This window comes from Heterodontus francisci, chromosome 4 (genome assembly GCF_036365525.1).
Source record: "Heterodontus francisci isolate sHetFra1 chromosome 4, sHetFra1.hap1, whole genome shotgun sequence".
NCBI lineage: Eukaryota > Metazoa > Chordata > Chondrichthyes > Heterodontiformes > Heterodontidae > Heterodontus > Heterodontus francisci.
In genome coordinates, this window is record NC_090374.1 from 170,139,504 (window position 1) to 170,163,830 (window position 24,327).

Genomic DNA, 24,327 nt, shown 5'->3' on the forward strand with positions numbered 1-24,327 from the left:
TTAAAGTGCCAAATTTATGGGTTATAGAGTTCATGGAAATGGATTTCCCTCCATTAAGCCACTTCACAACATTGCCAACGAGGAGCATCCACACACATTCTGTTGTGGTTTCTTTAGAAAAGGGGTTCATAACTTGAAACCTCACAGATAAATAATTGAAGACCTTTAAACCATGATATTGGCTGGATTGAGGCTTTACTAGTCAGTAACATGGAGTCCTGTGGTCAGAACAGTGCCAGCTATGGCTCTGTGGGTAGCACTCTTACCTCAATCAGAAGGTTGAGGGTTCAAGTCCCACTCCAGAGATTTGAGCACAAAAATCAAGGCTGACACTTCAGTGCAGTACTGAGGGAGTGTGCACTGTAAGAGGTGCTGTCTTTTGGTTGGGACCCTGTCTGCCATCTCATGTAGACGTAAAAGATCCTATGGCGCTACTTCGAAGAAAAGCAGAGGAATTATCCTTCGTGTCCTGGCCAATATTTATCCCTCAATCAATAGCACAAAAAGTGATGATTCTGGCCATGAGCACATTCCTATTTCTGAGCTCTTGCTGTGCACAAATTGGCTGCTACGTTTCCTACAGTACAACAGTGACTACATTCCAAAAGTACTTCAATGGCTGTAAAGCACTTTGGGATTTCTGGTGGTCGTGAAAGACACTACATAAATTCAATTTTTTTTCCTTGGAGTCAACTTGGCTCAGTGGTAGCACACACCTGAAAATTCGAAGCTCACAGTTTCAAGCCTCACTGCAGGACTTGAGCACTAAATCAAAGACCAACACTTCAGTGCAGTTCTCAGGGAGTGCAGTATTGTTCAAGGTTGTATCTCTTGGAAGAGATGTTAAATCTAGACCAAGTCTGTCTTTTCAGGTATAGATATGGCATTAATTGAAGTAGTAAGCTTACCCTTCAAGACCACCACAAAAAACTGATTAACTGGGCATTTATTTTAGTGATGTTTAAGACTTTGTAGTGCACAATTTGCTGCCACTGAAATTACAGCTTCCGTTTACAAAGGAGGTGCTTTACGGCACGTTATCATTCAGTCAGTAACTTACCGGACTCAAAAGTCTCTACCCACATCAGAAAGTTATTTTCAAATTTCTATATCTGCTGCACAAAATTGCAGAACACCTCAAACAAAAAAGTACTCCCTTTGCATTTAGTCTCTCTAGAAAACTAAAGAGCACTGAAAACTGATATTGAAGCACATATAAACTAAGCTGAGTAAAAATATGGTGGGGGATGTGGGGGCAAAGGAGGAATCAATAAAGATTTAAAAATTGGGGAAACACAGATCAAGACATAGAAGGAACATCCATCTGGCAAATCTGTTCTTAAAACCAACTTCTGTTTGGTCTGGATGGGTTCAATTAATCTATAATTCCCCTCCCCACCCCCAAATAAAGCTCCTTATATTGCTTAAATTAGATTTTTGGACCTTTCGTTGGGACTTTTACAGAATATTTTATGCTTATTTGGCATTCACTTATACTACCTACCTCATAACATGGAAAACATTCAACTCTTAAGGAGAATTCAATGTATTGCCCTATTCCTCTGTCTCACTTTTCTCACATACACATTAAAGCACACAACCTGTGCTTTAGACCGCTTTTCAGAAAATGGCCAGGAGAGGTCATTATCTGCATTAGGAAATGTTTCACAACAGCAACTGCACGTACACCTTCCCATCCTACCTAATTATTTTTCTTCTGTATTGCTTTATTGGTTTTTGGAAGCAGTTCTTTTGTTTTAAAAAAAGATTAAGATTTTACAGAAAATATGAAATAGTAAAGCTTAGCAATCAAATCCACTCATTTTGTTTTTAATGACTACTTTTTTAACCTTATTTGTTTTGCTGAGAATATTTCATATTAAAAAGGTACAAATATACGGACAAAAATATAATAATTCAACTCCAGTTTTATCCTTTAAATATTGCATCTTCATGAACAGAGATGTCAATGTTGCTTGAGCAAAGTACTAATTGCTGGTGAATTTAAATATTTATGACAAATGTATCTGGTTAAATTTTGCCAATTCAAATCTACAAATTCAAATCTTACTCAAAATACAAACTAGCATGTGACAACGCAAATGGAGCAGGCAAAAAGGCTGGCACCTCAGCGCCAGTGAATAATCTTCCAACTGCCAAACATCAGGCTTAATGGGAGAGTGGTAAACTTTGGTGCCATATTGAGGGGGCGAGGGCAGGAGCGAGTAAGGGTAGGAACAAAGTATTATCACAATTAAAATTATGTTGTAGTTGTGACATATGGAATTCTTTAACTATAAATATATTTTAAACTTATACTTATAGCAGCATTATTGAAGCAATCCAGACAATATGTCCATATCTATGCAGGACTGAATTTTTTAACCTACTCCTCATTGCAAGGACAGTTGCATGAGAAATGGCACCATTTCAAATCAACCTCAATGTTGAAACTCCCGAGTGAAGAGAGTTCAAAACCTGTAAGGGACAGCAAGAGTTGCAAGAAGTCCCATCTATCCTATTAAAGGTGAGTGAAATTTCTTTGCTAAATAGATTTCAGAATTCAAATTCTAAATATTAACTTCTTCCCCTTATCAAGAATAATTAATTTCTTGTTATATGAATGAGAACTTTAAACAAGCTGGCTACCCCAACAACTCTGACACACCAAGGACAAAATAAATGAAAATGCAAACGACAGCTTAAAGGGGGGGGGGGAAACCCATCAAGCAAATGCTTCATAATTTAAAAAAACTAAGACTTATCAGAGTTCTTCCTCAATTTTCTCACCATATACTTCAGATGAAAAAACATCGCCCAAATATTTAGTCACAGTCTCAACAGAGGAACAACTTTTATTTTACAACTTTCTGGTCCAACTTCTATAAATGGTTCACAGGGGGCTCCAAATGTCATCAGACTAATGGCATTGATCCATTGCACTGTAACTTTAGCGAGACCATGTGCCCTCAAGAAGTGTTAGTTGGATAATGTGTTACCCACTCATGAAAGCAACCCAACCTTGCCCCTCTATCAGAGGGTGGAATGGGACCTCTTTCCAAGCCACCACTAATGCTACAGCCTCTTTTATAAATAGACATATAATTTCATTATACATAGCAGACAGATGAATCCTTCTTCCCTTGTCCTCCAATCACTGCCTCCTCACTACAGTTTACTTCATCCTACCACTTTTACCTTAACCCAGAGTACTTATTGCTAAAGATTTTACTGGGGAAGAAGAATGATGAGGAGGAAGTGGATTTGGAAAATATGTAATTTTTCAGCCAATATGAAGAATATATACAAAGCTAAACATGCAATGTTGAAAAAGGAAAATCTGTACAGGGCAAGGTATGCCTGATACACTATTTGGAAATGGTTCTCACTCTCAGATACAAGTAGAAGTTGCACTGGGCAGTCTTCATGCCTTTCTCTAGTCCACTTGTTATTGGTTAACCCAGGACTTGCTTCCATGCACCTCACTGCCTTTCATCTTTATCTATCAGAATGGAAGTAGGCGAATATGGTGTAGTTGGAGATGTATCTATGGATACATCTTGTGCTTGGCAGGTTCATTTCAAGACATGCCATTTTCTGTTGGATTCTGAGGAATATACTGGAGGTCTGGAAGTCTTAGAAAAAAAAGAGTCCTGTTGACGCAAGTACATAATTTGACACTCAAAGCAGCCTGCCCTGCTGATTGATACCTTTTTGCTGCTAGGCCTCAAATCCACTTGCAGCTTGAATTAGAAGTCACAATTGTGGACAAAGAAATGATATGCCAAGATACAGGGCTCTTTCCAGATCACAACTGTTCGTGATGCAATGGATTGTGTCCACTCTGAGTATCTACACTGTGGAAAGTGAAAGGCTTTGATTAAGCGTGAACCTAAGTGTGGCTTTAAGATTTTGTGGGGAGACTTTTGTTTCAATTCCTTCTAGTCATAATCACAGGTAATCAGATTTATTTACACATTTTTGAAAAAAAAAGGAATTGTAGAGAAGCAAAAGGGATAATCAGTAATATAATACTGGATTTACACAATACACCTAAGCTGTTTTGAAATAAAGTATCAAAAATCTTAGATTACTTTTCAGAATCTTTTACATGGGACTTGGAAGATCATAATGTGGGCATGCTTCTGCTCATGGAGTTCCATCTTGCTGTCAAGACATGAAATCAAACTACTGAAGCAGGGGATCTGAAGAATAGAGAAAACCATCCATGCATGTCCACTGAGGCAGTTTTTTTACACCAAGATCAAATAAATTATTTTCACAAAGTTTCTTTGAAGATAGCCCAGATGCTCAACAGATAAATAAAACATTACTACCTTCCACCATTTAAGTGGATAGATGTTTAAAAAAAGCAGCCCACTGTCTGGAGGCCTAGAAAAAAAACCCAATGGAATTTTCATCTTTCTCCTAAGTTCAAACTTTAAGGCAATGGCCCCATTGGCTTCCATAGTGGGAAACTTGCCTATATTATTTCATAATTTGTGGTATGAGCTTCAGTTCAGTCACTTCACTGTAAAACCAAGAGTTATTTACAGACACTGGCCCAGAATTCAATGTAATGATGACTTTGGCAACAAGCACCATGGCCCTGGTTTTATGGCTGTAATGATGGTAAAACAGTCAGCGTTCACCTTCATTAATCTATAAAACTTCCAGCAACTTCTAGCATCCTGACATGTGCAGTTAAACATGGAAATCCAGAAGCTACCATCAGTGATTTCCCCGTTCCTCCACATGCCGCACTGTTGAAGTCTTGCAGATGGAAATCTCATAAATCATTTGAATTGACATGAATTTCCACTTCTATATTATTCAAGTTTTTAGAGCAAGATTGAGTTAAACTTTATTGATTAAGGTGTAACTGGGTTTTAAACAAAGCACGAAGTCAAATTACTGCCAAACAACCTCTACGGCCCCGAAAAACTAATTTTATATTTGTAAAATGTCAAGTTTCTCTATTATGATAAAAACAAATTAAAATCTGTGGAATTTTTTTAAGTTTATGATTTTTTCTACCTTAATCCCATTTTTATGTCCCGATCTTTATTTTGCTCTCTGCAAAATGATTAAAATGTAAATGAAAATCACTGCAAGCAAGAATTCTTCAATCTGATTGACTGCTTAGCCTACTTGATGGCATTTCTGTTGCTGGTCTCCGGAGATCCCCTACAGATGAAGCTGGAATGAAATTAACAGCGGGAAATTTGAAATCTATGCCACAGAGATTTCTAGATCTTTGTGGGCAGCTTTCTTAGAGGTCAATGGCAAGTGTCATCACTTTGCTGCTGACCACACCATCCGAGCCTGTATACTTTGCTCCCCAATCCTCAAATTCACGGAACAAGAATAATTCAAATATATTGCAGTGGACGTAGTGGTCGAGGCCAATGGCTGATACAGATTTGCAGTATTGGGCCCAACTCAATCCAGAACTTCAGGGACACAGTTAGAGACAATGTCTCCAATGTAAAAGCATGGGAATGGGTTTCAGTATGTACATACATCGCCTAGATTAGGTTTAATTTGCTTGATGAGTTTTTAATAGAATGGTACAAATATGTAAATTGGCTTTAAAGAGGGTCGCATATATAAGGTTATCTCCTGAACTGCATGTAATATTTAGCACTATTTCATTATCAATTGCAGCCTATGCTGAGCACAAGTTCAATAAATATTAAAATAAAAATATCAGTCGGGGGAAGTCAGTACATGCCTGACTGTCAAAACACTTAATTTATCACTTAATCGAGGTCTAAAATTTCAGTGAAACTCCTAGAACAAGTCAGTAACAATGTTACCCTCAGGCAACTTGCTGATCGATATAATACTTTACTGATGGAGTCCTTCAGCGCCATTTTGGAATGGTCTAATTGGCCGCAGCTGCATTAATTCAGCAAACTCGACCTTGCCACTGCTTTTAAATGGAATGGGGGCGTGGGGGGCTACGATAATTACTTGTTCAACTTTTTCATCAAGAGTCTCTGTAGAGCAGGACAGAAGTCCCAACAAGTTATGACGCATTAACACTAAGACAAAAGAATTCCTTTCAGCAAGCAGCCAACAGATCACTTTAAATTTATAATATTATTTATATCCGTATCTTATAAAATTGTAATCAGAGATTTTATGGTTTAAGGCAATATGGGGCTGTGCTTCTGTCAAAGCCCCAGTTAATGCATTGATTTTCCATAGAGTCCAACATTTAAGAGACTTCACCTGTCTTAAACGACTTGGGAGATAAAGCCAGCTTAGTACTATTCAGTGTCTCCTCTAAAGGGCCAATTGATGTGCCTTGTTGTAAAAGGTATGCCAGAGCACAGAGGGGCAAAGGTAATGATCAGCTCGCATTCTTTTATTGTATTCCCCCAAACAGTGAAATTAACAGGCTATTCCTTTCGTTTACACACTGAATTGCAGAGGGGAAGGCAAATGTTTTTGTATAGCATGTTGAATACTGATATTACTATCCACATGAAAGCGCATGACCCCGGTGTTACAACCACATGGTGTGACTCCCCAATTGACTGCAGCAAGTGTACTTGGACAAGAGTTTAGCACCTTGGTGCTTTATTTTTCAAATAAACAGACAGCGAGAGGTTTCCTTGTAGGTTTTATAAAGAAAACAGAAATTAAATTGTTTATTGATGAATACGCTTCATCCCTAAATTGTCACAACCACATCCACTAATGCATTCGCATGCACCCACACAAGGGACAGATAGAGAAGGGAAAAAGGAAGGTGGCTTTTAGTGGGGGGGGGGGGGGGGAGGGAGAGGGTGGGGGGCAGAAGGTTATGATAAACCTGTTGAATTCTCTTGGAAATCAAGTTCTCGATGGCTGCAGGCCCGAAATGAGTGTAGATTTCTCTCTTGATTGAAGGTTCAATTGAAGACAGTGGGTTACTTCAAGCTCTCACTGCTGTATAATGTAGACGTTGGATTCTGCAGCAAGGCATGTGCTTTCAGGCTTGGCTGAAACACAAGCTGTTAGGATGTTGCTGCTTCTTCTTTCTGTCTCACTGTCTTTTTTTTAAAAAAAGGTTGTTATCTCTCACCTCCTGTTAAGAGACACGCTGGTCGCTAGACCATGGTGATCTCGCAATGACCCAGGATGCGGCTACTTCACAACTTCTTTAGTTCAGAAGACATCTAATTCTGGAATGTTTTAGGATAGGTGTAGGATGTGTTCAACTGACAGCTCTTAGCTTTGAAGATTTGTCCTTTGTCATTGTCAGACAGTTTAAACACACAAAAGACCAATCCTTGTTCCTTCAGTGGCCATTTTGGACCAAGGTTCATTTTTTAAAAGACAAAGTCAGTATTTCTTCAGTCAGTTCATGATTGTTGCACTTCTGGTGTGTGTGATACCTCATCCAAAAGGGGGAAAATGAAATTCCTTGGATTTCACTTTGATGTTGTTTGCTTTTTGGGTTTAGAAAGAGGGAAAAAGAAACAGTATGGAAGTTTAGGGTCACACCACTTTACACATTCATTTCATTCACTCCTCAGGCTTCCAGCCCTGAGTCTGATATCAATCTGATTTAGACAGCATTCTTTACATTCTGGACAGTGCGTGGGTTAGAACATTGTCTTTTCCCACTACGTGTGAAATTTTTAGGTTGAATGGTTGGAGGAGTAAACTCCATCGAAAAAGCCTGGCTTTTAACTTTGAATTTTTCCAGGAAGGTGGGTGGACTGTGGTCCGTGTAAATTGGAATCTCTTTGTGCCCGTTACTTGCATCGACTTCGAAATGTTGAAGATCGAAGAGGAGCCCTAATGCTTCCTTTTCTATTGCGAAGTATTTCTTTTGGCATCTGTTCAGTTTTTAAAAAAATAAGAAATAGGCAATTGGTCTTTGCAAACCTGAATCATTATCCTGGAGTAGGACGTTGCCTACTCCAACATCACTGGCGTCAATGGCCATTTTAAAAGGTTTGTTGAAATCCGGGGCTGCTAATACCAGGCCATTTGTCAGAATTGCCTTCAACTTTTCAAATGCTAGCTAGCATAGCTCTGACCACACCACTTTTGCAATTTTCTTCTGCAGGTTTGTCAGGGGAGCAGCTACAATGCTTAAACTGGGGGGAAAAAATTGCAGTAGAACATGCACATTCCTGGGAAGCACATGATTTTCTTCTTGGTTTTTGGAATGGGAAAATCTACAAGGGCCTGGATTTTTGCCGCCCTTGGCAACACTCCACCTTGGCCCACGATGTGGCCTAAATAAGTAACTTGGGCTTTGGCGAATTTGTTTTTTGCCAAGTTGGCAACTAGGTGAGAGTTCTGTCGGCTTTTGAAGAGGGCCTGTAAATGATTTGAATGGTCTATCCAGGTGTTGCTGAAAACTAGCAGTTCGCAAGGTAAACGAGTTAATTCAGACTAGCTAGCACTTGATTAGTCAACCTTTGGAATGTGGCTGGGGCATTTTTCAGACTGAAGGACATTATTTTGCACTGAAATATGCCATCGGGGTTGACAAAGGTGGAAATTTCCTTTGCCTGCTGGGTCATTGGTACCTGGTCATTTCATACCTGGTCTATGCAGTCTTCAATACGGGACAGTGAACATGAATCTGTTTTTGTAACTGCATTGACCTTGCCCCTTCCAGGTATTAGTGCAGCAAACCTTCTCTGAACTGTTTCCAATGCATTTACATCCTTCCTTAAATAAGGAGACTAATACTGTACACAGTACTCCAGATATGGTCTCACCAATGCCCAGTATAACTGAAGTACAACCTCCCTACTTTTGTATTCAATTCCCCTCGTAATAACATTCCATTAGCTTTCATAATTACTTGTTGTACCTGCATACTAACCTTTTGCAATTCATTCACGAGGACACCCAAATCCCTCTGTATCTCACAGCTCTGCAATCTCTCACCATTTAGACAATATGCTTCTTTTTTATTCTTCCTGCCAAAATGGATAATTTCACATTTTCCCACATTATACTCCATTTGCCAGATCTTTGCCCACTCACGACCTATCTATATCCCTTTGTAGCCTCATGTTCTCTTCACAACTTACTTTCCTACCTATCTTTGTGTCATCAGTAAATTTAGCAAACATACTTCGTCGAAGACATTTATATAAATTGTAAAAAGTTGAGGCCCCAGCACTGATCCCTGTGGCACACCACTTGTTACATCCTGGCAACCAGAAAATGACCCAATTATGCCTACTCTGTTTCCTGTTAGCTAGTCAATCTTTTATCCATGCCAATATGTTACCTCCTACACCATGAGCTTTTATTTTCTGCAATAACTTTTGATGTGGCACCTTATCAAATGCCTTCTGGAAATCTAAGTACAGTACATCCACCGATTCCCCTTTATCCACAGCACAAGTTACTTCTTCAAAGAACTCCAATAAATTCACTAATGCCCTTTAGGGAAGGAAATCTGCTGTCCTTACCTGGTCGGGCCTAGCTGTGACTCCAGACCCACAGAAATGTGGCTGACTCTGAAATGTCCTAGCAAGCCAATTCAATTAGGGATGGGCAATAAATGTTGGCCTAGTCAGTGACGCCCAAATCCCACAATTGAATTTTTTTAAAAATTGGTTAAACATGCTTTCCCTTTCATAAAACCATGTTGACTCTGCCTGATTACCTTGAATTTTTATAAGTGCCCTACTATAACGTCTTTAATAAGAGCTTCTAACATTTCCCTATAACAGATATTAAGCAAACTGGCCTGTAGGTTCCTGCTTTTTGTCTCCCTCCCTTTTTGAATAAAGGACTTACATTTGGTATTTTCCAATCTAATGGAACCTTGCCCGAATCTAGGAAATTATGGAAAATTAAAACCAACGCATCAACTATCTCACTAGCCACTTCTTTTAACACCCTAGGATGAAGTCCATCAGGACCCGGGGAGTTGTCAGCCCACAGCTCCAACAATTTGCTCGGTACCACTGCCCTGGTCATTGTAATTTTCTTGAGTTCCTCCCTCCCTTCCATTTCCTGATTTATAGCTATTTCCGAGATGTTACTTGTATCTTCTATGGTGAAGACACATGCAAAATACCTGTTCAATTCATCTGCCATCTCCTTATTTTCCCTTATTAATTCCCCAGACTCACTTTCTATAGGACCAATGCTCACTTTGTTAACTTTTTACTTTTTAAAATATCTATAAAAACTTTACTATCAGTATTTATATTTCTAACCAGTTTTCTCTCGTACTCTAATTTTCTCTCCTTATTAATCTTTGAGTTGTTCTTTGCTGCTTTTTATATTCTATCCAATCTTCTGACCTGCCACCCATCTTTGTGTAATTATATGCTTTTTCTTTAAGGTTGATACTATCTTTAACTTTTTTAGTTAACCACAGATGGTGGGGCCTCCCCTTGGAATTCTTGCTTTCTTGCTGGAATGGATCTATTCTGTGTATTCTGAAATATCCCCTTAAATGTCTGCCACTGCATCGTTCTTGACCTATCCTGTAACCTACTTTGCTAGTTCTGCTTTCATGCCCTCATAATTGCCCTTATTTAAGTTTAAAATACTAGTCTTAGACCCACTCTTCTCTCCTTCAAACTGAACGTAAAATTCAAATCATATTATGATCGCTGCTACCTAGGGGCGCCTTCACTATGAGGCACAGACGCGATGGGCCTAGTGGCCTCTTTCTGTGCCTTAAACCTTCTATGATTCTAATTACTCCTATCTCGTTGCACAATACCAGGTCTAGTATAGCCTGCTGTATGGTTGGTTCCAGAACGTGCTGTGCTAAGCAACTATCCCGAAAACATTTTATGAACTCCTCACCTAGGCTACCTTTGCCCATCTGATTTTTTTCAGTCTACATGTAGATTAAAATCCCCCATGATTATCGCTGTACCTTTCTGACAAGCACCTATTATTTCTTCCTCTACACCCCATCCTACCATGGTGGTTACTGTTAGGGGGCCTGTACCACTCCCAAAAGTGACTTCTTGGCTTTATCGTTTCTCATCTTGACTCAAAGTGCTTCTACATCCTGGTTTCCTGAACTTGGGTCATCCCTCTCTATTGTGCTAATACCATCATTAATTAACAGTGCCACCCCTCCATCTTTGACTAGCTTCCGGTCCTTCCTAATGTCACATACCCTTCAATATTCAGGTCCCAATCTATGCCATCCTGCAGCCATATCCCTGTAATGGCTATCAGATCATATTTATTTCTATTTGCACTCTCAGTTCATCTGTTTTGTTTTGAATGTTATGTGCATTCAGATACAGAGCCATTAGTTCTGTCGCTTTTATTACTTTCGTAACCTCTAGCCTTGTCTGCTGATTTACTCTTAGATTTGTAATCACTGCCCCTTCCTGTCACGGTTTGTTTCTCTTTTCCGATATTAATACCTTTCTCTTGCGCCTTGTCTCTACTCCTTAATTTACAACATCTTCCCAAATTTGATCCCCTGTCCCCACTATTTAGTTTAAAACCCTCTCAACTTCCCTAGTTATTCAGCTCACTAGAACACTGTGCCCAGCACGGTTCAGGTGTAGACCGTCCTAACAGTACAGCACCCACTTTCCCCAGCACTGTTGCAGGGCCCCATGAACCAGAACCCACTTCTACCACACCAGTCTTTGAGCCACGCATTCATTTCTCTAATTTTATTTGCCCTACTCCAATTTGCTCATAGCTCAGGTAATAATGCAGAAATTACCACCTTTGTGGTTCTGCTTCTTAATTTGGTGCCTTGCTCCTCACACTGACTATGCAGAACTTCTTTTGTTCTGTCTATGTAGTAGGTACCTATATGGACCAAAATGACTGGATCCTCCCCCCTCCCACTGCAAGTTCCTCTCCAGCCCTGAGAAGATGTCCCAAACGCTGGCAGCAGGCAGGCAACACAGACTTCCAGACTCTCGCTCTTTGCTACAGAGAACAGTGTCAATCCCCCGCATTACACTGTCTCCTGCTATCACTACATTCCTTTGTCCTCCCCCCCGCTTGAATGGCTTCATGGTCAGTCTGCCCATCCACACTATAGCCCTCACGGACCTACACAGACTTGCATTGAGTTTGAAAGAATTAAACAAATGGCCTTTGATCGCTGGATACAATGTCTCAAGTTAGAACCCTCATATGAAAATTTGAGAGAAGTGATGTTGTTGGAAGCATTCAGAAATAGCATCCCAAGTAGTATAAAAGCCCACATAGAAGACCAAAGAATTCACAGGGTGAGAGAAGCTGCCACCATGGCAGATGACTTTGAACTCGCACATAAACCCTCTTACCCAGGGAAAAGCCTTTCATGATAATTCTCAGGTTCACAAAGTTGGGAAAGTGATAAAAGATGGAGTGTTAGAGACAGGGAAAGAAAGTGATCACACAAGAAACCCTCCACCAATAAGGGAAGAAAATGCAGAGGGCAAGAATGTAGACCACAGACCTATGCGTTTCCCATTACAGAAAAACAGGGCATGTCAAAGCTGACTGCTGGAAATTATAAGTATAGCCCATTAATCTTGTAAGGGTGCACAAGCTTAACAAAGAAAAGGGTGCCCTGGCAGTCCCGACTATGGCCCTAACCGTGGTAAAGAACTCCATGAAGAATGCTGCTGCAGGTACGGGAGAAGTTCCTGAAGGCTGTCAGGATTTTGTTTTAAAAGGAACTGTGTCCTTATATCCCTCTAGCAAGACAAGTAAACCCATTGTCCTGCTTCGAGACACTGGGGCCATTCAATCCCTTATGCTGGGTAAAAGGAATGACCTTCCCACCAGTAAGCTCACTAAAAGTGAAGGCTTTGGTAAAAGGAGTTCAAAGAGGATACATGTCTATGCACCTGTATCGGGCCCAATTGCAGTGTGACCTTGTTTCTGGGCCAGTTACTGAAGGAATTGTCCCTAGTCTACCTATGGCTGACATAGACTTGCTACTCGGCAGTGATTTGGCTGGGGGTAAGGTGGTTGCTGCCCCAATGATATTACATTAGCCAAATGAGGCCAAGGAGAAATAGCAGGTGCACTGGCGGTAATTTTCCAAAATTTGCTGGACTCTGGGGTAGTCCCAGCAGATTGGAAAACAGCAGATGTGACGCCACTGTTTAAAAAGGGAGGTAGACAAAAGATGGGGAATTATAGACCGGTTAGCTTAACCTCTGTAGTGGGGAAGATGCTTGAGTCTATTATCAAGGAACAAATAGCAGGGCATCTCGATAGAAATTGTCCCGTTGGGCAGACGCAGCATGGGTTCATGAAGGGCAGGTCATGCTTGACAAATCTTTTGGAATTCTATGATGACATTACGAGCAAGGTGGACAATGGGGACCCAGTGGATGTGGTGTACCTAGATTTCCAAAAAGCCTTCGACAAGGTGCCGCACAAGAGGCTGCTGCATAAGATAAGGATGCATGGCGTTAGGGGTAAAGTATTAGCATGGATAGAGGATTGGTTGACGAACAGGAAGCAGAGAGTGGGGATAAATGAATGCTATTCTGGTTGGCAATCAGTCACTAGTGGTGTGCCTCAGGGATCGGTGTTGGGACCGCAATTATTTACAATTTATATAGATGATTTGGAGTTGGGGACCACGTGTAGGGTGTCAAAGTTTGCAAATGACACCAAGATGAGTGGCAGAGCAAAGTGTGCAGATGACTGTGAAACTTTGCAGAGGAACATAGATACATTGAGTGAGTGGGCAAAGGTCTGGCAGATGGAATACAATGCTAATAAATGTGAAGTCATTCATTTCGGTAGGAGTAACAGTAAAAAGGATTATTACTTGAATGGTAAAAAGTTGCAGCATGCTGCTATGCAGAGGGACCTGGGTGTCCCTGTGCATGAATCGCAGAAGGTTGGTCTGCAGGTACAGCAAGTAATTAGGAAGGCAAATGGAATTTTGTCCTTCATTGCTAAAGGGATTGAGTTTAAAAGCAGAGAGGTTATGTTGCAGCTGTATAAGGTACTGGTGAGGCCGCACCTGGAGTACTGTGTGCAGTTTTGGTCTCCTTACTTGAGAAAGGATGTACTGGCACTGGAGAGGGTGCAGAGGAGGTTCACTAGGTTGATTCCGGAGTTGAGGGGGTTGGCTTATGAGGAGAGACTGAGTAGATTGGGATTATATTCATTGGAATTCAGAAGAATGAGGGGGGATCTTATAGAAACATATAAAATTATGAAGGGAATAGATAAGATACAAGTAGAGAGGGTGTTTCCACTGGCAGGTGAAGCTAGGACAAGAGGGCATAGCCTCAAGATTAGAGGGAGCAGATTTAGGACTGAATTAAGAAGGAACTTCTTCACCCAGAGGGTTGTTAATCTATGGAATTCCTTGCCCAGTGAAGTAGTTGACGCTTCTTCAGTAAACGTTTTTAAGGTAGATATCTTTTTGAACAATAAAGGAATTAAGGGATACGGTGAGAGCGCGGGTAAGTGGATGAGTCCACGAAAAGATCAGCCATGATCTTATTGAATGGCGGAGCAGGCTCGAGGGGTCGGACGGCCTACTCCTGCTCCTAGTTCTTATGATCTTATGATAGAAAATACAGGAGGAAGTCCCTGGAATCTTTCCTGCTTGTGCAGTAACAAGGGCCATGGCCAAGCAACCTCCCCCAGAGAGAGCTGAACCAGAAAATCAGCCCAATGACTCAGAGGTCTGCATGGCTGAAACATTTTTGGAGATTTAGGAGAAATATACAATAGCCCCTCCATAATTGAAGCCCAAAAATCAGACCCCGATTGAAAAAAGTGTTTTGCGTTTTTAAGGAACTTCCCTTTCTGAACCTGCGAATTATCATGAAAGACCCTTTTACTCGGGGAAAAGCCTATGCGCGAGTTCAAAGTCGTCTGCCATGGCGGCCGCTTCTCTCACCGTGTATGCTTTGGTCTTCTATGTGGGCTCTTATACTACTTAGAATGCTATTTTGAATGCTTCCAACATTACTTCTCTCAAATTTTCATACAAAGGTTCTAGCTTGAAACACTAGATCCAGCAATCAAAAGTCATATGTTTAATTCTTTTGAATTCAATGCAAGTCTGTGTAGGTCTTTTCCAGTCGTCGGAATTTCTGTCTATATGCTTCCGGTATCAGTTCATATGTATTTAGAACTGCAGTTTTAGTTTGTTCATAATCGGAGAAACTTCCTTCTGATAACAGGGAAAAGGTTTCACGAGCCCTAACCGCAAACGCGCCTCGTAAAAAGAGAGAGCCCAAAATTATTTTGGCCATTTTAGCCTGGTAGCTATTTCCTCAAAAAAAGAAATTATGACTCAACCTCCTTCTCATTAAAGTTTGACACTAGTCTTGAGTGTCTCAGCACATCAAAGTTTTGCTCTGAATTGGGGATAAGGTTTGAGAGGCTAGCAGCATTTTCATTTTGGGTATGCAGTCTCTAACACAAACCTTCTTGCTGCTTCCTCACTTTCCGTTGCCCTTTCCTCTTTTTCCTCCTAAAATTGCATCTCCTTCCTTTTCAACTGAAACTCTCCTCTTTTGCCTTCTGAAGCTGAAACTGTATTTCTTTTTTTCATTTGTAACTGGATTCTAGCAGAATTATTTTCTCAGACTCTGATTCTAGACTTTCTTCTTCTAGCTCAAGGATAAGTTTAAAATGGTTGGCTAGACTTTCATCAGTTCAAGTTTTATTGCTTTCTGTCTGGAAGTGATTCCAACCTCTGTAGCCAAGCTTTAAATCTTCAATACTTAATTTGTTTAACTTATCACGGGATATCTCTCCCTGCTCTACAAACTTCTCAGCATTAAATGTGGCCGTCTCTTTTGTTTCTAATACCATAGAGAAAAAAAAAAAGTGTTGGTTCTATTTTCCACAATTTTAGGGGTCAATTTTCCTCCCACTGTCCAAATCTCTCATTTATCTGGCTGTTCAGATACCAGACAAGCCCCCAATTTGTTACGAGCATGTGGTGCGATATGGGTGGTTCTCACTGTTCAAATCCCCACCTGACCACAGCAAGTTTATCTGTTTAAGAGTTTAGCACCTTGGTGTTTTATTTTTCAAATAAACAGACAGCGACAGGGTTCCTTGTAGTTTTTATTTAAAACAGAAAATCATTTCTTATTGATCAATAAACCTCATCCAGATATTGTCGTAACTACATCCACTCATGCATTCGCTCGCGCGTGCACACACGAGTCAGAGAAGGCAAAAAGGAAGGCAGCTTTTCATGGGTAGGGGGAAAAGAGGAAGAGGAGGTTACAATAAACCTGTTGAATTATCTTGGAAATCAAGTTCTCGATGTATACAGGCCCGAGATGAGTGTAGATTTCTCTCTTGATTGAAGGTTCAATTAAAGACAGTGGGTTACTCTCACTGCTGTATAATGCAGAGGTCGGATTCTGCAGCAGGGCATGTGCTTTCTGGCTTGGCTGAAACACAAGCTGTTAGGATGTTGCTTCTTTTCTCTCTCTCTCTGGCTGTCTTTTTTAATACAACGTAAAGCAGTTATCTCTCGCCTCCTGTTAGGAGGCACTCTGGTCTCTTCCCCATTGTGATCGTACAAGGATCCAGGACATGGCTACTTCACAACTTCTTTGTTTCAGAAGACATCAATCAATTCTGGAATGTTTTAGGACAGGTGTAGGATGTGTACAATTGACACCTCTTAGCTTTGAAGATTTGCCCTTTGTCAAACAGTTTGAACACACAAAAGGCCAATACCTTTTTCTTCGGTGGCTATTTTGGACTTCACTTTTTAAAATCAAGGTTCATTTTTTAAAGACAAAGTCAGTTTTTCATAGCTCTTCAGAGTTACTCCACGATTGTTATATCATCACACTTCCAGTGCTGCCAGTTTAACATGAAATTGCGGGCTTTCCCATACTGGTTCTGGAGCCTTCTAAAAGGAAAGGCACAACCACTTTGGTATACTTAAATGTGTAGTCAAAGCCTGCTAAATTCCTTAATGGGTAGAAAGATTCCAAGGATACTAAAGGGAAGTGAGCACAGAAATCTGAGGCACTGGCCATAATTTTCCACTCTGCCTTAGACTCAGGGATCATGCCAGAGGACTGGAGAATTGCAAATGTTATACCTTCATTCAAAAAAGCATGTAAATATAAACCCAGCAACTATAGATAGTTTAACTTAGATGGTGGGGAAACTTCTAGAAATAATGGACTGAATTTAATAGCACGCCGCACATCGCGGCAGCGCACTTTGAAGTCAGCAGCCTTCAGAAACGGATGTGCCACAGAGCCCCCGCGCTATTTCACGCAGGGGCTCAATTAAATGGAGGGGACGTGCGGCTGCCCCCGATGACGAAAAGGGGGCGGCCGCTCCGTACCTGACAATGGCGTCCAGCGCCACCACGCAGGCACTGGCACCATTTTTAAAGGGCTTCAAACCCTGCAGGTGCCGGAGCCCAGAAATAACAAACAAAATGTCAGAAACACTTTCAAGCCCCTTTCCAAACCCCCCCTCCCCTACTGAATTATCAATGAATAAAATAACCCATCCCTCAAAAAAACAATATGTAAAATTATGAACTATAACCCCACACCTTCAGAACATTTGACCCTCAATCCCTTCCCACAATCCCCACAACCAATAGGAGTTCTTTTCCCCGCTCCTACATCCCTCCTAACCTAAAGATTTCACTGCTACCCTCTCCCCACCAGCGTCACGTCTTGGAACTCCAAATGGAGTTCCGAAGACGCAGGACTTCCATTTGGCGGCCATAATATCAGCGTGGGACAGCCGCCAGGACAAGGTCAATTGATTTAAATTTATTTCCATTCATTTTATTATGTAAATGAAGGCCCCGCCGCCATCCGCATAATGCAGCGGAGTCTAGTCAGCGCAGGGGTCATGGCGGGCCGCTCCCACAAGTATTTTACAGCACCCCCCCGACCATCGACGCTGAGGGGCTAGTAAAATTCAGCTCAATAATTTGGGACAAAATTGTCACATAGACAACTGCAAGCTAATTAATAAAAGTCAGCATGAATTTAAGGGAAAATTGTGCTCAACTAACTTGGAGCTTTTGACGAGGTAACAGAGAGGGTCGATGAGGGCAATGCTATTGATGTGGTGTACGTGGACTTCCAAAAGGCGTTTGATACAGGGCCACACAACAGATTTGTGAGCAAAGTTATAGCTCATGAAATAAAAGGGACAGCAGCAACATGGATACGAAATTGGCTGAGTGACAGGAAACAGTAGTGGTCAACGGATGTTTTTCAGACTGGAGAAATGTTTGTAGTGGAGTTCCCCAGGGCTCGGTGTTGGGATCCTTGCTCTGATATACAGTAATGACCTAGACCTTGTGTACAGGGCACAATTTCAAAATCTTTTGATGATACGAAACTTGGAAACATTGTGAACTGTAAGGAGGATAGCGTAGAACTCCAAAAGGGCATAGACAAGTTGGTGGAATGGGCGGAGAAGTGGAGGATGAAGTTCAATGCGGAGAAATGTGAAGTGATTCATTTTGATAGGAAGAACACGGAGAGACAATATAAAATAAAGGATATAACTCTAAAGGGGATGCAGGAGCACAGGGACCTAGGGGTAAATGTGCATAAGTCATTAAAGGGGGCAGGGCAGGTTGAGAGTGCAGTTAATAAAGTATCCTGGGCTTTATAGAGTGCAAGAGCAAGGAAGTTATGTTGAACTTGTATAAGACACTAGTTCGGCCTCAGCTGGAGTATGGTGTCCATTTCTGGGCACGGCACTTCAGAAGGATGTGAAGGCATTGGAGTACAGAAAAGATTCACGAGAATGGTTCCAGGGAACTTCAGTTATGAAGACAGATTGGAGAAGTTGGGACTTTTCCTTGGAGAAGAGAAGGCTGACAGGAGATTTGTTGGAGATATTCAAAATGACGAGGGGTTGTAATGGTGGGTGATTTTAACTTCCCCTATATTGACTGGGACTCATTTAGTGCTAGGGGCTTGGATGGGGCAGAATTTGTAAGCAGCATCCAGGAGGGCTTCTTGAAACAATATGTTGATAGTCCAACTAGGGATAGGACCATACTGGACCTGGAATTGGGGAATGAGCCCGGCCAGGTGGTCGAAGTTTCAGCAGGGGCGCATTTCGGGAACAGTGACCATAATTCCATAAGTTTTTATAAGGTACTTGTGGATAAGAGCAGTCCTTGGGTGAAGGTGCTAAATTGGGGGAAGGCTAATTATATTAGGCAGGAACTGAAGAATTTAGATTGGGGGTGGCTGTTTGAGGGTAGATCAACATCTGACATGTGGGAGTCTTTCAAATGGCAGCTGATTAGAATCCAGGGCCAGCATGTTCCTGTGAGGAAGGATAAGTTTGGCAAGTTTCGGGAAGCTTGGATAACGCGGGATATTGTGAGCCGAGCCAAAAAGAAAAAGGAAGCATTTGTAAGGGCTGGAAGGCTCGGAACAAATGAAGCACTTGAGGAATATAAAGACAGTAGGAAGGAACTTAAGCAAGGAGTCAGGAAGGCTAAAAGGGGTCATGAAAAGTCACTGGCAAACAGGCTTAAGGATAATCCCAAGGCTTTTTATACGTATATAAAGAGCAAGAGGGTAAATAGGGAAAGGGTTGGCCCACTCAAGGACAGAGATGGGAATCTATGCATGGAGCCAGAGGAAATGGGCGAGGTACTAAATGAGTACTTTGCATCAGTATTCACCAAAGAGAAGGACTTGGTGGATGATGAGCCTAGGGAAGGGAGTGCAGATAGTCTCAGTCATCTCATTATCAAAAAGGAGGTGGTGTTGGGTGTCTTGCAAAACATTCAGGTAGATAAGTCCCCAGGGCCTGATGGGATCTACTCCAGAATACTGAGGGAGGCAAGGGAAGAAATTGCTGGGGCCTTGACAGAAATCTCTGCATCCTCATTGGCTACAGGTGAGGTCCCAGAAGACTGGAGAATAGCCAATGTTGTTCCTTTGTTTAAGAAGGGTAGCAAGGATAATCCAGGAAATTATAGGCCGGTGAGCCTTACGTCACTGGTAAGGAAATTATTAGAGAGGATTCTTCGGGACAGGATTTGCTCCCATTTGGAAACAAACAAACTTATTAGCGAGAGGCAGCATGGTTTTGTGAAGGGGAGGTCGTGTCTCACTAACTTGATTGAGTTTTTTGAGGAAGTGACGAAGATGATTGATGAGGGAAGGGCAGTGGATGTTATCTATATGGACTTCAGTAAAGCCTTTGACAAGGTCCCTCATGGCAGACTCGTACAAAAAGGTGAAGTCACACGGGATCAGAGGCGAGCTGGCAAGATGGATACAGAACTGGCTCAGTCATAGAAGACAGAGGGTAGCAGTGGAAGGGTGTTTTTCTGAATGGAGGGATGTGACGAGTGGTGTTCCGCAGGGATCTGTGCTGGGACCTTTGCGCTTTGCAGTATATATAAATGATTTGGAGGAAAATGTAGCTGGTCTGATTAGTAAGTTTGCGGACGACACAAAGGTTGGTGGAGTTGCGGATAGTGATGAGGATTGTCAGAGGATACAGCAGGATATAGATCGGTTGGAGACTTGGGCGGAGAAATGGCAGATGGAGTTTAATCCGGACAAATCTGAGGTAATGCATTTTGGAAGGTCTAATGCAGGTGGGAAGTATACAGTAAATGGCAGAACCCTTAAGAGTATTGACAGGCAGAGAGATCAGGGCGCACAGGTCCACAGGTCACTGAAAGTGGCAACGCAGGTGGATAAGGTAGTCAAGGCGGCATACGGCATGCTTGCCTTCATCAGTCGGGGCATAGAGTATAAAAACTGGCAAGTCATGCTGCAGCTGTACAGAACTTTATTTAGGTCACACTTAGAATATTGTGTGCAATTCTGGTCGCCACACTACCAGAAGGACGTGGAGGCTTTGGAGAGGGTACAGAAGAGGTTTACCAGGATGTTGCCTGGTCTGGAGGGCATTAGCTATGAGGAGAGGTTGGATAAACTCGGACTGTTTTCACTGGAACAACGGAGGTGGAGGGGCGACATGATAGAGGATTACAAAGTGATGAGTGGCATGGACAGAGTGGATAGTCAGAAGCTTTTTCCCAGGGTGGAGGAGTCAGTTACTAGGGAACATAGGTTTAAGTTGCGAGGGGCAAAGTTTAGAGGGGATGTGCGAGGCAAGTTCTTTACAGAGGGTGGTGAGTGCTTGGAACTTGCTGCCGGGGGAGGTGGTGGAAGCAGGTACGATAGCGACATTTAAGAGGCATCTTGACAAATACATGAATAGGATGGGAATAGAGGGATATGGGCCCCGGAAGTGCAGAAGGTTTTAGTTTAGGCAGGCATCAAGATCGGCGCAGGCTTGGAGGGCCGAATGGCCTGTTCCTGTGCTGTACTGTTCTTTGGGTCTGGTCAGAGTAGATAGGGAAAAACTGCTCCCACTCATGAAAGGATTGAGAACGAGAGGGCACAGATTTAAGGTGAATGGCAAAAGAAACAAAAAGCTACACGAAGAAAAACTTTTTTTTTACACAGTGAGTGGTTGAGGTCTGGAATGCACTGCCTGAGAGCAGTGGAGGCAGGTTCAATTGAGGTATTCAAAAGGGAATTAGACTGTTATCTGAAAAGGAAGAATGTGCAGGGTTATGGGGAGAAAGCAGGGGATTGGTATTAGATGAATTGCTCATTCAGAGAGCCTGCACGATGGGCCGAATGGCCTGCTTTTGCACTGTAACAATTCTGTGATGCTGTGATTCAAGGGAGTGATGTACATAAAAGACTCTTCAACAAAATATTGCCAGTACAGCTTGATTTTATATGCACCAAAACAACCCTTCCTCCTTCACCCTCAAGAGCCCAGGGATTAAGGATTTCAGACAATGGAAAACCAAGAAGAAAATCCCTTGTTCACAAGGATGAGAGAAAGAGAACACCATCAATACATGGCAACTAACTGGATTATGGAAGTTATATTTGTGTGATGGGCTGAGCTACTGGTACATGAGGCATTGAAGAGGGTCTTCACATATGTTTCAAGTAATTGAAACATTTCTTGAAAATGTGATAATTACTGTAAATTGTGAAGGATCAAGACAATTTACACACACAGTTTTGGAAAGAAATATTGGATATCAATTAGTACCTGCAGGATAGCATCAATTCGATTTCTCTCAGCAATCAGGAACTCATTTTCTGTATTGCAAGTCTGAATGATTTTATCCCTATCTTCCTGTTCACTTTGGAATCTCTGCTGATCATCTTCCCTTGATTGTTTGGAAATTTGGAGAGCCTTTTCCAATTCCTTCACTTTCTGCTGAAGTTCTGAATTTTGTACTGTTAATTACAATAACGAAGTGATTTAGATGCTGCCTAAACCAGTTTTTGCAGTTTTGATCTACAATGTCAATCTACAGCATTGGAAATTTCAACAAAAATATTTCACATATCATATCTAATGTACGTACACAAGTTACATATTACACACATATCTAAATCATCTAACCCCAGCAGTCAACCACTGATCAACTGGTGATTATGTCAGTTGTTAACCCTTTGCTGAGGAGCATTGCACATTAATAAGCATCATAAAGATTTCCTAATCAAATCACTACACATGCAGGGACAAGTAGCAATTACTGGAGTGATTAAAAGGCTGTAATCTGATTCTGCAAATCATATCTAAACTCCATGAGGTCTCTCACATCCATGCCCAAGTATACCATTTTCAGAACATAGTATACATAAACACTGGCATTTCCTTGCCATCAAATGCAGAGTTGGTGACTGCATTACAATCAAGCCTTCTATGTGCACCAGAAACATGTCCTAATCAATGCCATTATGTCACTAATTAATGGAGTGGAAAAATAAAAAGGCTACCAATGACTCAAACACGCAAGCATCAAAAAATTAGTACAAGGAACTAACTTCAAATCCTTAACATTCAGATGTTGGTTGTAAACTGCTCAAGTTTAATGACCAAGCTGGAAATTTATGTGCCTCAAAGGCATTGCTAATCTATTTAGTCAACCTAACCTGATGAGCAACAGTTATTTTTCATGAATGGGGCAAGAAAAAAATTGTTAATGTTATGCAAAATAGACAGATGGTCAGAGGAAGTTGCAACTTTGTGTACTTTTGGCACATTTGACATAATCCCAATTTATATCAATCACTTGCTCATTTCCTGATCCTGTTATTATTTATATAAATTTCCTATGGTACGTGAAAAGGTTTGAAAAAAATAGCAAAAGGAATTTTTTTCCCCCCAGTAACTTGTAGTTATATAATGCTTTTAACACAGTAAAACATCAGTGGCGCAATGGTTAGCACCGCAGCCTCACAGCTCCAGCGACCCGGGTTCAATTCTGGGTACTGCCTGTGTGGTGTTTGCAAGTTCTCCCTGTGTCTGCGTGGGTTTTCTCCGGGTGCTCCGGTTTCCTCCCACAGCCAAAAAACTTGCAGGTTGGTAGGTAAATTGGCCTTTATAAATTGCCCCTAGTATAGGTAGGTAGGGAAATATAGGGACAGGTGGGGACGTGGTAGGAATATGGGATTAGTGTAGGATTAGTATAAAATGGATGGTTGATGGTCGGCACAGACTCAGTGGGCCGAAAGGCCTGTTTCAGTGCTGTATCTCTAAATAAAAAAAAAATAATAAAAAGACTTCTTTGTATTTACAAGAAAGTTCGCACAGCTCACACAGTGATTCACCCATCGCTGTAATGCAGCAAATTCATTGAAGCTGGGTGACAGACCTAACTGGCACCAAGTAAACTATTATATTCCTTGCTAATATGAAAAATGATACAGGCCTCATAGAAAATGCATCTCCTATGTACACAAAATAATTCCATAGCAGCTAGGAGTCATCACAGCCCAAAACCAGGTGAAATGTCCAACACAAATCTAACTGCTCTTGGGGCATAAGCAACTTCTTGCAGGCATTTCTAGCACCTAATTTTATAGCTAAGGAGAGCAATAATTTTTCATAACTAACAGCTCTCCTGTGGCACTGCTCAGTGAGTCAGAGATTGTGCTATTGAAGGAAGGAGGGCGTCCTCCTGTGAAGGAAGGGCATATAATGCCAGTGGAAGAATTTGGAAAGAAATTTGTAAGGAATCTCCCCAGAGACCTTGAAGTAAGTGTCTGATTATTTTCCAGACACATTAAATATCAGTTATATAATTAAATCAATATGGGGGAGGAGAAGCTATTTGAGGTCCATCTGATTAGTTTTGAGTAATTAAGCCCAACATATTCTAAATGCAGGACTTTTAACAAGAACATTCTTTAAAAACTTGAATAATGGAACAGTGCTTCAAGAAGTTGCTAACTGCTTATATAGAGAACGTTAAATGATTATATAAACAAATAAAAGATAGGCAGTGTCTTAACTGTTTACAGCACATTACAAAATACTCAACTTCAAAATTTGGCAGATTAAAATTTCAGGGGC

General features: G+C 41.4%; 1 protein-coding gene across 6 annotated transcripts in view; it reads right to left on the reverse strand.

The window, feature by feature from the left end:
• Positions 1-24,327, reverse strand: part of LOC137369376 (coiled-coil domain-containing protein 171-like) — a 285,974-nt gene that overhangs the window by 250,804 nt on the left and 10,843 nt on the right. For all 6 annotated transcript variants that reach the window (XR_010974938.1, XM_068030508.1, XM_068030505.1 and 3 more), the window contains one exon: positions 22,012-22,202. Coding sequence is in view for 5 of the 6 variants with exons in the window: in XM_068030508.1 (XP_067886609.1) it covers positions 22,012-22,202 (191 nt within the window). In the remaining variant the exon portion in view is untranslated. The remainder of the gene's footprint in view (positions 1-22,011; positions 22,203-24,327) is intronic.